Source organism: Nematostella vectensis, chromosome 6 (assembly GCF_932526225.1).
Source record: "Nematostella vectensis chromosome 6, jaNemVect1.1, whole genome shotgun sequence".
Taxonomy (NCBI): Eukaryota; Metazoa; Cnidaria; class Anthozoa; order Actiniaria; family Edwardsiidae; genus Nematostella; species Nematostella vectensis.
This window is the reverse complement of record NC_064039.1, coordinates 15,125,950-15,141,817: the sequence shown is the minus strand read 5'-3', so window position 1 is coordinate 15,141,817 and position 15,868 is coordinate 15,125,950. Positions and strand designations below refer to the sequence as shown.

The window sequence follows — 15,868 nt, the reverse complement described above, 5'->3', positions numbered from 1 at the left end:
TAAATTTGTTATCTATCTCTTAGTTTTCTAAAGTATTCTAAGAATTTTTTAATACTCCAAAAACTGGAAATCGACTCTGGCAGAGTCGATTTCCAGTTTTGGGAGTATTAATTCATTGTTTTGGTACGAGATCGCGACAGTTTGGGCTTTTTGATTCTAAGAATTTTTTAAGATATTTATAGAACAGAGCGGTCCTTAGTGAGACAGCAAAAGGGTCCTCGTAGTTTGTGTCGCTTCTGCGTTTTAAGGGAAATGTGACATTTCAAGCCATTTGCGCGAACTTTTGATAAATGTGGAAACAAAACAAACATTTTTAATCAATTTAAGTAAGGCTCTCGCTTATGCGAAAAAGTTAAGTAGTGTTTTTAGTCCTGTGCAGTGATTGTCTTGTGCGTATTTATATACAACAATTTCTTGAATCACTGGGTTCTAAAAAGTTGAGGCGATAAAGTTAAGGTTGACCCCCCTATCTTAGCAACATTTAAGTGTCCCCTCTGGTTCTGCAACCCCTTCCCCCCCTCCTGATAAATATTGCACCAGTCCATAAGACGTTTTTAACACTCTTCATTGCTTTGATTTTTCCTAGTTCAAATTATTTATGGCTTAAAAGATTTTGCTTTCATCTTTCTTAAGTTTTTGTTACCTTTTTTTATCTTTGAATTGGCTTACTCACTCATACATATCGTCTATTCATTGGTGGAACCATTGGGCATCTAGGTATATATAATTATGTATGCAAAATCTTTCTGAAGCGAGTCAACTGGAGCGGTGAAAAGCCAGTAGTAGATTTTACTGCGGTAACGTAGCTTTCTAAGGTAATTCTGTAATTTGTAAATTGGTTAAGTATTTAATAGGTTAATATAACAGTAATAGCAGACGGGGTGTATATTTCTGTCCTCTCTGAATTTCTTGTTCTACACCTGACTGCCTTTTATGCATCGTTATTATGCTACAGTCATCGAAATAATAATATTGTAAAAGGCCCTCTATCTAGTCCAACGAAATAACTAGCCTCTTTTATTATTCTTTAAATTGTTTATAACACATTTCTTCTCGGTGACTCTTACTTGCCTTTTTTAGATTGTCAAAAAGGATCGAAAGTAGGTAATCCACCGAGTATTTTTAGTATTAATGGACACACGGGGACAGGAGCAAAAAATGGCAAAGTTCAAATTGTAAGGTCGTGTTAGCTTATACTCGCTTGATTTTTTGCATAGATGTTCCTTGTGTAATATGAAACAAAATAAGCTTTAGTATTTTTGGTAGATAATCCGTTTTTGAGATATTGCAAATTGTAAGACTCTTGATTTGTCTGTAATTGCCCAATTTGGGCGAAATTGATACTTTTTTTTATGATTTATGGCAACTTTGCTCAATCATATCTCAAGAATGAATCATCTACCAAAAAATACTAAAGCTCATTTTGTTTTATTGATGCAAGGAACCTCTAGGCAAAATATAAAAAAATGTCTTACAATTTTAATTTTGCCATTTTTTTCTCCTGTCACACACGGGTGGTATACTCACTATCTTCAAGCCTCGTGTGAACAGCTCGTATATCTGCTAGCACTGTTGGTACAGCCACACTCGGTCATGTCAGTCGGCAATAAAATTAAAAGGAAATGTTGGGGATTTTTGCTAGTAAAGCTGGTGTTGTTTGCACGGGTCATCAATTGATAAAATGTTCCCGTAACCTGCCCACAATATACTCAATGATGCAGAATGGGTGTTAATGAGTACAAGATGAGTGAGCATTGCGCTAAAGACGCGAACGAAAAGCTGGTTATCGATGACGAGCCAGGGGTTCCCAGACGCGAGAGCTGGAACAGTAAGCTCGACTTCTTTCTTGCAACACTTGGTTACATCGTGGGATTTGGAAACTTTTGGCGGTTCCCTTATCTGTGCTATCGCAGTGGAGGAGGTAATGTCAACAAGCATACACCCATTTCAAACAGGGCCGTAGGGGGTGGGGGTGGGGCACTGGGGGCACCTACCCCCCCAATATTTTGAAAAATTATAAGAAAATGACCAGTAGGGGCGTGGCTGTGCCCCCCTAATATTTTATGTATTGTGCCCCCCCAATATTTTCTAATGTTTCTGTATTGTGCCCCCAATATTTTCTTAATATTTCTGTATTATGCCCCCCCCCGCACCCACAAATATTTCGAGGCCTGATGCTACGGCCCTGTCAAATAAGGTTGCATCCGAGAATCCATGTGTCGTAACCCGCGGTGGTTCATGGGTAAACGGCTGAATCCTCGTATCTGAAAGTCACGTGAATGTTCATAAGAACATGAACAAAAATTAACTAATATATAACTTTTGAAACCTGGATTAGTATATTATTTACGCTTAGGGAAAGTTCATTTATTATCCCGAGGGGGGAGGGGGGTGGGCGTGAGGATTTTGATAAAAGTAAGGGATAAAATTAGTTGCCCCACCCCCCCCTTCAGAAGGAACAAAATTTTTCATGCCCCCATATGCTTCACCCTTTTTTTCTGATTTGACACGTCAAATTTTATAGTAGAGACAACACCCAAAGGAATAACTGACTCCCCTTTTAAAATCCAAACACTTTCGACGCCCCCCTTCTAGACCTCGGAAATTTCTCGACCCCCTTCCCCCCCCACAGTATCCTCACGCCCCCCCCTTTCGGAATAATAAATGAACTTTCCCTTATCTGCTTATGACTTTATACCCATGAGCCTCTTGTGGGTTACGATACACAGATTCTCCGAGTGCAACCTTATTTGAAATAGGTGTAGACCTCATTAGAAGACAATTCGTATATCATTTCCATATTAATAACCGTTGCTAAATCCAGAACCTTATTATTTTTTAGTTTTTATATCATTCATGGTGTCTAGTTTTCTTAGGGTTTTATTTCATATAGCCGTTCCGTTTTTTTCTTCAGCGTCGTTCCTGTTTCCCTATTTTCTCATGCTGTTTGTGATCGGGATCCCTATGTTCTTCATGGAGCTGTCTGTCGGTCAGTGGTACGAGGCAGGGATGGTCAGCGTGTGGAAGGCAGTGTGCCCTCTCGCAAGCGGTAAGTCGGCGTACGTGAGGTTCACCGTGATTACATCGTTAACCATGATAGCATCCTAACGTGACAGTGCCGTGACCATGATAGCATCCTAACGTGACAGTGCCGTGACCGTGATAGCATCCTAACGTGACAGTGCCGTGACCATGATGGTATCCTAACGTGACAGTGCCGTGACCATGATAGCATCCTAACGTGACAGTGCCGTGACCATGTCAGTATCCTAACGTGACAGTGCCGTGACCATAATAGTATCCTAACGTGACAGTGCCGTGACCATGATAGTATCCTAACGTGACAGTGCCGTGACTATGCTTGTACCCTAACGTGACTGTGCCGTGACCATGATAGTACCCTAACGTGACTGTGCCGTGACCATGATAGTATCCTAACGTGACTGTGCCGTGACCATGATAGTATCCTAACGTGACAGTGCCGTGACTATGCTTGTACCCTAACGTGACAGTGCCGTGACCATGATAGTACCCTAACGTGACTGTGCCGTGACCATGATAGTATCCTAACGTGACTGTGCCGTGACCATGATAGTATCCTAGCGTGACTGTGCCGTGACCATGATAGCATCCTAACGTGACAGTGCCGTGACCATGTTAGTATCCTAACGTGACAGTGCCGTGACCATGATAGTACCCTAACGTGACTGTGCCGTGACCATGATAGTATCCTAACGTGACAGTGCCGTGACCATGATAGTATCCTAACGTGACAGTGCCGTGACCATGATAGTATCCTAACGTGACAGTGCCGTGACCATGATAGTATCCTAACGTGACAGTGCCGTGACCATGATAGTATCCTAACGTGACTGTGCCCTGACCGTGATAGTACCCTAACGTGACAGTGCCGTGACCATGATAGTATCCTAACGTGACAGTGCCGTGACCATGATAGTATCCTAACTTGACTGTGCCGTGACCATGATAGCATCCTAACTTGACTGTGCCGTGACCGTGATAGCATCCTAACGTGACTGTGCCGTGACCGTGATAGTACCCTAACGTGACTGTGCCGTGACCATGATAGTATCCTAACGTGACTGTGCCGTGACCGTGATAGTATCCTAACTTGACTGTGCCGTGACCATGATAGCATCTTAACGTGACAGTGCCGTGATCATGTTAGTATCCTAACGTGACAGTGCCGTGACCATGATAGTATCCTAACGTGACAGTGCCATGACCATGATAGTACCCTAACGTGACTGTGCCGTGACCATGATAGTATCCTAACATGACTGTGCCGTGACCATGATAGCATCCTAACGTGACAGTGCCGTGACCATGATAGTATCCTAACGGTGACAGTGCCTTGACCATGTTAGTATCCTAACGTGACTGTGCCGTGACTATGTTAGTATCCTAGCGTGACTGTGCCGTGACCATGATAGTATCCTAACGTGACAGTGCCGTGACCATGATAGTATCCTAACTTGACTGTGCCGTGACCATGATAGTATCCTAATGTGACAGTGCCGTGACCATGCTGGTACCCTAACGTGACTGTGCCGTGACCATGATAGTATCCTAACGTGACAGTGCCGTGACCATGTTAGTATCCTAACGTGACAGTGCCGTGACCATGTTAGTATCCTAACGTGACAGTGCCGTGACCATGATAGTATCCTAACGTGACTGTGCCGTGACCATGATAGTATCCTAACGTGAAAGTGCCGTGACCATGATAGTATCCTAACGTGATTGTGCCGTGACCATGATAGTATCCTAACGTGACAGTGCCGTGACCATGATAGTATCCTAACGTGACTGTGCCGTGACCATGATAGTATCCTAACATGACTGTGCCGTGACCATGATAGCATCCTAACGGTGACAGTGCCGTGACCATGATAGTATCCTAACGTGACTGTGCCGTGACCATGATAGCATCCTAACGGTGACAGTGCCGTGACCATGATAGTATCCTAACGTGACTGTGCCGTGACCATGATAGCATCCTAACGGTGACTGTGCCGTGACCATGATAGTATCCTAACGTGACTGTGCCGTGACCATGATAGTATCCTAACGTGACAGTGCCGTGACCATGATAGTATCCTAACATGACTGTGCCGTGACCATGATAGCATCTTAACGTGACTGTGCCGTGACTATGTTAGTATCCTAACGTGACAGTGCCGTGACCATGTTAGTATCCTAGCGTGACTGTACTCATACCCTACTCATCTGCGGAGATGATTTCAGTGCTTATTGTTTTTGGCAGGACTGGGTTATGGCACGCTACTCATGCAGCTTCTCTCGAACATCTATTACATCGTTATCCTAGCCTGGGTCTTGTTTTACCTGTTTGACTCGTTTCGTTCGCATGTTCCCTGGGAATCGTGTGGTAATTGGTGGAATACACCATTTTGCAGGTAAGTAATGAAGCATGCAAATATGGGTATTATAATACAAAACGCTCTCTCGTTATGATACAATACAATATCTTCATTGATTTCCACAACCTCAGTTTTGGTGGGGATGATTGGGCCAAGAGGGAGCTCAAACTTTCTTTTGCCAAAATGAGCAGGCTAAAATGTATCACTAAGACAAGCACCCGACCTCGTAACTAAGTTTGTCGTGGGTTGATCACTAAGACAAACACCCGACCTCGTAACTAAGTTTGTCGTGGGTTGATCACTAAGACAAACACCCGACCTCGTAACTACGCGTTTGTCGTGGGTTGATCACTAAGACAAGCACCCGACCTCGTAACTACGCGTTTGTCGTGGGTTGATCACTAAGACAAGCACTCGACCTCGTAACTCGCGTTTGTTGTGGGTTGAATTGAAATGTGTCCCCCATACACCATCCTTCTATTTTATGTTTCCAGACGTTTTTTAAATATATACTTAAACCTACACCAAAAATATTTTACACACTCCGTTTTGTATGTTTGTGCGCATCCCATTGTGATAAAAGCTGTTTCATAAAACACCCGAACTTCCTGGCAATTATGGTATGATAACGATTTAAAAACCATTGCTTTTGTGTTCTTTTCAGGACTCAAAGGACGGCAAGTCAGACGGTGAACTGTAGCGCGTTTGCACTACCTGTCAACTGCAGCCAGACATTTACCTCTCCCAGTGAAGAGTACTGGACGTACGTACGAACGCGACTTTTTTTTTCGGAAATAGGGATTTCGGGTTATTGGGATTCCTGTGGCGTGCGGGAAAAGAAAAGGAGGCTGGGTTGGGCGAGTGATACAACAGCTGGGCGGATCCGGGCCAAATTGGGACCCATACCTAACAAAATAGGATTCGTTGGATTCGCTTTGCTCGCTTGCTAATTTTACTCGGGTCGCGGCATTTCGCAAGCGTTCACTTGTGTTTGTACGTCTGGTATGATGACTAGGAAAGCCACAGGTGGCCTGTGTAGGCGTGGTGAAGATAGGGAAATAAATCATCGGAAGATTGAAATGGCATGTTTACATCTCTGTGTAAACAGAGTTCATATATTCGAGTGTTGCCCATCGTTGGCTTATTTGTCTGTCCGGCTATCTTTCTGCTTCGAAGTATTGGGGGACCTTATATTGAGATACCAAGAAAACTAGTATGGGCATGAGGGGTGAGGGGTATCCCTACTCGTCATCTTCTTTTAAAGGTAAAGGGGGGGGGGGAGGCACGAGCTCCCCCATTGCCCCTCTTGCTACGGCCCTGATGTCATATCTATTTTTATGCCGTTTTACAGAAACCGCGTCCTGCAGATCACCGACTCTCTCGAGGACATGGGTGAGATACGCTGGGAGCTGGTCGGCACTCTGATCCTCTCCTGGGTTCTTGTCTACTTCTGTATATTCAAAAGCGTGCGCCTAACTGGAAAGGTAAGAATCCGAAAGAGTTTCAGCTTAAAACTACTACATACCTTCTCCTAGGCAGCCTTATTGAGATCCGTGAGGCAGCGTTCGCTAGTTTCCAGTTAAATTTTGTTTGCGTGTTTTTGTTGAAACTAGCTTGGAATGTATCGTCAAGCGCTTAACCCATTGACTCCTGGCTATTTTTGAGCTGAATTTACAAAAAAACAGACTGAAAACAGATACCTCCCCCCTATTCTGGGTTTTATACAGCCCGTCAAAGTCAAACACAGCTGGAACATTTCGATAACATGATGAGAAAAATAAACGATTTCCTGTCATTATTAGCTGGTACATTATCATACTTGGGTGATGCTCTTAAGGTTTGGAGACGCGCGTTTGTGTTTTTATGTCACTAATATCTATTTTAGATCGTCTGGTTCACCGCAACCTTCCCGTACGTTGTGTTACTAATCCTTCTTATTCGGGGCGTCACGCTGGACGGCGCGAAAAATGGACTTATCTTCTATCTCAAACCCGACTTCAAGAAGCTCGCAGACCCACAGGTTAAATAGCGGATTAGCGCAGCACGCACACTCATCCTTCCACCCCTTTGGACTGAAATGTTAAAAGATCTCTGTCGACGAATCACGGATTATAAGCTTCCCTTCATATGAGATTATAGACACGCCCTTTGACCGCTCCCATGCGATTAAACTTTGAATAAAAAAGGAAACATCCCTAGATCCCCATCCACCCTCTTCTTAAAGCTAGTCGTACTTGACCCCCATCCACCCTCTTCTTAAAGCTAGTCGTACTTCATAACTATACCAAGCAAGTAAAAAAACTCCTTTCCATTTAAAAATTGCCAACTCGGACTTGATATGCCGAGTGTGTTGTGCCTTGTTGTTGGCGTGGTTATACCCATATGCGGTTTGTGCGCTTATTGCATCAGGAGTGGTTATACCCATAATATGTTTTGTGCCTTGTTGTTGGCGTGGTTATACCCATATGTGGTTTGTGCCTTGTTGCTGACGTGGTTATACCCATATGTGTTTTGTGCCTTGTTGCTGACGTGGTTATACCCATAATATGTTTTGTGCCTTGTTGCTGACGTGGTTATACCCATAATGTGTTTTGTGCCTTGTTGCTGGCGTGGTTATACGCATAATATGTTTGTGCCTTGCTACAGGTGTGGTTATACCCATAATATGTTTGTGCCTTGCTGCAGGTGTGGGTGTACGCGGCGACTCAGATCTACTGGTCTCTAGGAATCGGATTTGGAGGAATTATCACATTCGGGAGCTTCAACAGCTTCAAAAACAATGTGAACAGGTATTAGAAACAATGTGAACAGGTATTAGAAACAATGTGAACAGCTATTGTAAAAATCTAACAGGCCTTTATTTGCCCAGGGACGCAGTGACGATTGCCTGCGCTAATTGTGCGACTAGTTTTGTCGCTGGATTTGCCGTATTCAGCATCCTTGGATTCATGGCTTTCGTGTTGAAAACTACTGTCGATAAAGTGGCAGCTTCAGGTAGGAGTTCATGGAAGCGAGAGGCCTGTGGTCGCGTGGACCTGGACTCAAGCCACGTTTCGTTGTTTCGATACAATGCTTCATGATGCTGCGTGGCGCTCCGCTGACCTTCGCATTCAGCAGGCTATGAGAAATTCAATTATATTGCAAGAAAGGAGCTTTGAATGATTTTAAAAAGGAAAGGTAATACTTAATGACTTGTATCAATTTGTTTAGGCCCCGGCTTGGTGTTCATAGCTTACCCAGAAGCCATTTCGCAACTACCAGGGTCCGTTTTCTGGGCTATCCTCTTCTTCACTATGCTTGTCACTCTCGGCCTCGACACCATGGTGAGGCTCATACCTTCTGTGACCGGCACGATTGTATTGTTTTTATAGCAGATGAAGTATGCATGTTGACGATCTATAATCGTAAGAATGTTGATTATACACCTTTTTCAAACAATGTTACATTTTAGAATTCATGTGTCGTAGTCCGCAGTGGTTCATGGGTAGCGTTTCTGAAAGCCTCGTGGTCTCTGAAAGCCACGTGATTGTTGACAGCCACACAAACAAGGACTTATTACAGCTTATGAAACCTTTGTTTTAAGATCATTTATTTGATACCCATGAAGCACTGCGGGTTACACCACACATTACTTAGATGTTAGATGGAGAGAAGTTTATGAGTGTTACTTTGATTATGGTGGAAAGATGCAAACTTTTTAGATAACATGGTGGTGACATGATAATAGACGGTTTTCACAATGTTGCGCGCGCATCTAAAATGCCATGGACTGGCGGGCCACAGCTGATTCTAAAATGGCGTTCGGATTGGAGTTTACAGACGAAGCTAAAGAGATGCTATCTAGTGCTTTTTCGTGAATTTTGGAGTCGAATTTCCCTTCTTCCGCATTTTAGATCAATTGTGGTCCGCCAGTCTGTGGCAATTTGGATGCGCGCAACATCGTGAAAGCGGTCTATTGTGTTGTTGTTGTTGTTGGTAATTATGTTGTTGTTGTTGTTGTTGTTGTTGGTGATTATGATGTTGTTGTTGGTGATTGTTGTGTTGTTGTTGGTAATTATTTTGTTGTTGGTGATTATGTGTTCTTGTTGGTGATTATGTGTTTTTGTTGGTAAGAGTGGATGTTTTTCTATTATTTTGTTGTTGGTGATTGTTGTGTTGTTGTCAGGCGCGTTCCAAGGATTAGCCGAGGGGGGTGGGGTGGGGTGAGGGGGGGGGGGTGCGCAGTCATAGGTATCATATGGAAAAAGCGTACCCTGCGCTACCGATGTTGATAATAATTATGATGTTGATGATGATGGTAGTATTTATGATTATATCATATAATGATAAAAACGATGACATTGATGATGGTGATGTTGATGAAAATGTTAGATATGTTAATGACGATGGTGGTAAAAAAAGGAGAATGACATGATGATGCAATAACGCATTTCGACAATGATGACGATGGTTATGGTGATGATGCGATTAATAATGAGGTAAACCCTATCGAATATAAATTCTTATTATTAATCCCTGTACAGTTCGGCGCCATTGAAGCCCTGGCAACTGGCATCATTGATGAGTACCCCGCTAAACTCCGGGCCAAGAAATGGCTCGTGCTGCTTGGCTTGTGCGTAGCCTTGGGCCTTCTTGGTCTCTCATGCATCACTCAGGTATATTTTACAATATTTTATAATTAGACTACGGGTTCGAGTTTTCTACAAGTCAATAGATAGTCAAAAAAGACAACTACAACCCCAACGTCCTGGGGCGGATCTTATTATCAGATATTTGGCTAAAAATAACAAGAAATGAAAAAAGGAAAGAAAAAGAAAAGGAAAGGCATGGAAGAACAATAAATCCGGGAGCCCTTTTTGGAGCTCCTGGAGCCGCCCCTGACGTCAACCAATTTCATAAAATCAAAGGGACAGACACTGTACTACTATAACAATATAACGAGAATGGCAAGTAGAAGAAGTAAAAAGGGAGGGTAAAAGATGAAGGTCTTAGCTCTTGTTTTTCTGCAGGGCGGAATGTACGTGTTTAACCTGTTTGACTACCAGGCCGCGGGATTATCACTACTCTTCATGGTTCTCCTGGAAAACGTGTACATAGCATGGATCTATGGTAAGTGTCTGGTACCGAGCCTGGTGGCTTGTCCTCTGTGTTGCTTGTGGTCGCTGTTCCACAATGTGAATACAAAGTATGTAGGGAGAGGGGTGCGCTACTTCCTTTTGCCGTAGTCTTTCCTTGTTGAGAATCCTACGATTTTAAGTATAATATTTTGATATATTTCCCTGCACTTCCCTCCCCCTTCCAAAATCCTGGCTACCGAGATATTTTCTGTGTTGTGCTTGTTTATGTAGTTACGTAATATATTTTCTGTATTTGATTGTAGGCATGGATCGATTTAGCAATGACATCGAGGTGATGACCGGACAAAAGCCGTACATTTGGGTCACGCTATGTCTCAAATACATCACACCCGCCTGCAGTTCGGTGAGTGCTGTTGTCACGCGTCACGCAGATTTAGTCAGGTAACGTGGAGATTCCACTGCACAGCGTAATGCACCTAGACAAGGGGTAGGGGATTGACATTGATTTAACAAATAGATCTTCTTTTTGTGTTTTCTTACGACACGATCTAGTTTATTGGAGCACGCGCTTATGCCGACGCCAAGTCTGCGTGTGTCCTCTAATAACACATGAACCCTTGACCAATCAAAGCACGCGATTTACGAGTGTCGTTGTATAAAAGGTGCATAACAGCATAAAGCTTTGGCTCCCTATAATGGATGGCGTGACATGGAACCCTCATCAGCTTACTAAGCCATTGTCTCACAGGCCCATTACTTGTTTCGCACGCACGCCTTCCCCACGAGCTGCTGGTAAGCAGACAATCATTTATTGTATGGGTCACGTGACATCTTGCTTTCATAGGCCATTATCCTGGCGAACATGATAAACTGGACCGGGATTAAATATGACGGCAGACCCTATCCCGGATGGGCGGAGGCGGTGGGATGGGTTATGTGTATCTCTCCTATGGTCATCCCTGTTGCAGTAGCTGTCTACGTGGTGTGGCGGACTCCAGGCACTCTTAGAGAGGTACCCTTTCCTTTCTTTCCAATGTGTTCAATGAAACCGGCATAATCCGTCCTAGGGCAACCCTCGCTAATTACTGACTGCTTCAAATCCACTGGTATTTGTTCTGTTAAGCAAGGGTAACGATTTAAAGGCCTGACATCGTTTTTATAAAAGGCTAATTTGAAATCCTGTAAGGCTGTTTTCGTTATGATTATGTTCTAAAATCAAAAAGTGGGCACGAAAAAGTGGTGGTGGTGGTGGTTGGGGAGGGGGAGGAAGGATGGAACGGATCAATGCAATGCTATTTGGCTTTTTTAGGTGAGCCATAATCCATTGACTTCTATTTGTGGTTGCCTATAAGCGGATGATAATGCTGTTGTAAATTGTGGTTGCTTTTTAGCGCTGGAGGATTGTGACCACCCCGGATCAAACAACCTTGGTTAGAATCGAGAAAAAACACGGAATTCATCGTAGACGAGGAAACATGGTTGTAAATTTATAAACAACATGGCCTGACCTTTTCCACCTTGTACGCAGATGTATCAAGATTCAAAACATTACTTTAAATCGCGAGAAGTGCAGGAGGAAAAGAGTTTGTTAGGCTTAATTATAAACATCAAAATTTCCTTAATTTGCGTTAAAATGGGCCTTGCTATTTATATTAGTATAGTACAGGTTTTAGATAGCGCGCCACGGTGTAGTAGCTCAGGCTATGCAGTAGCTTGACCAGGTTTTCTTAGTAAACAAGGATAGCGTGTCGCAAAGGCGCATTTCAACGACATGTCGTTGCTTAGAATTCATTATTCGGCAAAAGCTCTTTTTACCCTGTGCAGTTAGCTTAGGTCTTTTTGTATTGTAAGTACAGCTAAATTGCCCTCTGGCTTTCGTCATTAAACACCTTGAAAAGTTTTGATTTCCCCTCACCGCAATACCGTACCACTTGAGTGGTTATATTTTCTATGCAATTTGTAGTAGTATTATGAGGACTGACAGTTTCCTGGTAACTACCTATGGCCTGCAATTATTTTCAAGCATGCTCTCGCGCTAGGGCTTCGTGTAAATCGATCAATTTTAACACTCAAAGACCAGAAAGGACTACACAAAGTGTATTCTTCTTGATGTCGTGGAAATCAATGTTGCTGATATCCTTGTTAAAGCCGATCATGCCTACGATCTGATCTTCACTATTACGGTAGGTTAGCAGCTATAATTTAATACAGAATGTCAATAGAGAAGAAAATGTTCATTTTGTGCCATTAAATTTCTGTGTATACACATTCACATTCGCCTCCAAAAAAGAAAAAGAAGCAAAAACCGTCGAAATGGGAAAAAAATTCCTTGAAAAAATCATAGTCCAGTGAGAGACAGAAAACACTAAGTTTGCTTTAGTTCACTGTTGAACTAGAGCATCATAGCACTAACTCATAAGGCGAGTTCCCAGGTTGGGCCGAGGGGGTGCGCTGTCATATGTATCATATGGAAAAAGCCTAGTATTTGAAGATTCCTTAATAAGAAACACAGTGGCTTTATGCCCGACAATCGGGAAAGATCCTCAATAGACAAAATGCCTGACAGTTTTCAAATTTATTCAAACAACCCAGTAAATTATCGACCTACTAAGTTCAAATTATTCTATACTTGTTGAGAAAGGGCAAGCCAATCTAAGTTGAGCTTTGTTGTCGGTATTGAATGTTTTTGTTGTCTCACTATAAAATCGTAATTTTAGTGACACTTAGAAATTGTCTTGACATGCTGCTAAATGTCTGTAGTTTTCAATTTTACAAAAATATCACGGTAAGTTGTCGACCTAAGGGGTTCAAAGTATTGTATATTTGTTGGGAAAGCCCAAGCGAATCTAAATTGAGCTTTGTTGTCGGAATTGAACGTTTTTACTTGATTGTATACGCTAATCGTTATCAAAGTGACACTTCAGTTTTATCTGTAACAACTATCAGGAAAGGTCTTCAATGGACTAAATGCCCGACAGATTCCAATTTATTCAAATAAACCAGTACCAAATAAACCAGCCTAGTGAGTCCAAATTATCCTATATTTGTTTAGAAAGGGCAAGCATGTGTCGGAATTTATGCTTTTCCTTTTCCTTGTACACCATAGAATCGCTAGTTTTGTTGAAACTTGAATTTTATCTGCTACAATAATAACAAACAGTCGGGGATGGTGTTAATAGTGTATACAAAAGAGCAAGTTAAAACATTCAATGCCGACAAATAAAAAGCTCAATTTAGATAAGCTTGACCTTTCTTAACTATTGTATAATACTTTGAACTCACAAGGTTGACAATTTACAGTGATATTTTAGCAAGTTGAGAACTACCGACATTTAGCAGCATACTGTTAACTGTAGAAAAACCGCGGTGATCATAGTTCCTAGGTCTTAATTCCTCAGTTCCTAGTCAGTTCCTAATCGGGGTCAAGGAAGTACTTTAAAAAAATGCTAAAATGGTAAAAATACCTCATTTACTGAGTGAAATCAGCTAGCATCGATATAAAGGCATTATAAATATGGTTTATAAAGCTATTTACAGCAACTTTTTGTAATTTTTGTGGATTCTAGACTAATGAGTAAAGTCTAGACATTGACTAGACCTGTCTGGTTTTTAGTTTAGACGATTGCAATTTTCTATGTAATACACAAGGAAATAGCTCTAATGTGATTTAGTGCTTATTTATTGCTAACTTCGCAAACAGTAAACGTTTACTTTTGTACTTTTAGGCGGCGACATAATGGATGTTGTCAACGGTGAAGAAGTGACGTTGAGAAGTGACCGATCCCGGTCGCTTCTAGTTCAGTTTCTATCTAACTGCCCGTAATTTTTAGGATGTCGCGCAGTTTTTGGTGTGGCTAGCTTGACTAGCAAGCGCGTAATCTAGGCGTGACTTCAACTTGGGTGGTCTACACCGTCGACAACATTCGCATATAATTTTAGAATTCATTCTGCAGTCAATCTAGCAACTCATAGCATGAATCTTTGCAAATAACACTGAATAATTTTGAGGTATCTGAATTGAAGTAGAGACTATATTGGAATGAATCCTTTCTGCTATTAGGATCGCCTTTTGAATGTTTTGCACTTGTAAAGACTCAAATAGAAATTTAACATTAATCCGAAAAATAGCGCAAAAATCGATATAAAAAATAATGTTGGCGTATTTTCAGCAGTACCTTCCAATTCTATGCAGAAAATAGGTAATTTCGATTTTTTTTGTTATTAAACAGTACCCCCCTTACCATTAGGAACTGATTAGGAACTGAGAAGGAACTGACTAGGAACCAAGTAGTTTTAGGAACCAAGCGCATGGTCCAAGAGTGACTTTCACTTGGGTGGTCTTCAACGTCGACAACATTCATTATGTCGGGGCCAAAAAGTACAAAATTAAACGTTTGCTGTTTAAAAATTTAGTAATAACTTAACTCTAAATCGGTATAGAAACGTTTCAGAAATGTATATTATAGCTTATTCCTTGTGTATTGCAGTGAAACCAGACAAAATATTTTAATGAGACATTTAGTCTAGGATCCACACAAATTACAGAAGTTGCTGTAAATAATTTAAGAAATCATAATTATAATGCTTTCCATCGATTCTAGCTGATTTCACTCGGTAAATAGCTATTTTTATTTTTTTAATTTTTCTATGAAATACCCCCCCTGACCGTTTTTAGTATCTGTTTCGTATCTGATTAGTATCTGAGGGATTAGTATCTAGGATCACCACGGTCCCAGCTGCTATTTATACGAACGAATCCAAATTCGCTCCCCCGTATTAAAGCCAGTCGATCTGACTTGCGTGACGCGTGGTTTTGTAGGCTATGAAAACCTCATGCATGAAAATTAAATCCGTTTAAATCGTACTGAAATTCAATCCATCCTACAATAAATTCGACTCGATTATATTTCTACGATATCAAACTATGATATTTAGTCACCTCTCTTCAAACATTATCAGCCCATATTCCGCCTACAAAACTACTGTTTGAAACTATTATCATTTCCAGGATTCTTGATTTTTTTTTCATCACAGTAAACCGATGTTTTTTTTTTTTACAGAAGGCAGGCAGGCAGGCAGGCAGGCAGGCAGGCAGGCAGGCAGGCAGGCAGGCAGGCAGGCAGGCAGGCAGGCAGGCAGGCAGGCAGGCAGGCAGGCAGGCAGGCAGGCAGGCAGGCAGGCAGGCAGGCAGGCAGGCAGGCAGGCAGGCAGGCAGGCAGGCAGGCAGGCAGGCAGGCAGGCAGGCAGGCAGGCAGGCAGGCAGGCAGGCAGGCAGGCAGGCAGGCAGGCAGGCAGGCAGGCAGGCAGGCAGGCAGGCAGGCAGGCAGGCAGGCAGGCAGGCAGGCAGGCAGGCAGGCAGGCAGGCAGGCAGGCAGGCAGGCAGGCAGG

The 15,868-nt window shown here is 42.4% G+C and overlaps 1 protein-coding gene across 2 annotated transcripts; it reads left to right on the top strand.

The window, feature by feature from the left end:
* The first annotated feature begins 737 nt into the window (after positions 1-737).
* LOC5515114 (sodium- and chloride-dependent GABA transporter 1) lies at positions 738-14,075 on the top strand. 2 transcript variants are annotated; one of them, XM_048729079.1, is made up of 15 exons: positions 738-815; positions 1,722-1,921; positions 2,915-3,049; positions 5,288-5,438; positions 6,067-6,165; positions 6,754-6,886; positions 7,288-7,422; positions 8,088-8,191; positions 8,272-8,396; positions 8,613-8,725; positions 9,926-10,057; positions 10,412-10,511; positions 10,783-10,883; positions 11,325-11,492; positions 11,872-14,075. In XM_048729079.1, the coding sequence occupies exons 2-15, from the start codon at positions 1,723-1,725 to the stop codon at positions 11,971-11,973; spliced, it is 1,797 nt and encodes a 598-aa protein (XP_048585036.1). In that variant the 5' UTR covers positions 738-815; position 1,722; the 3' UTR covers positions 11,974-14,075. The 2 variants fall into 2 exon arrangements, with proteins under 2 accessions (XP_048585036.1, XP_048585037.1); XM_048729080.1 differs by lacking the exon at positions 7,288-7,422.
* The last annotated feature ends 1,793 nt before the right edge of the window (positions 14,076-15,868 follow it).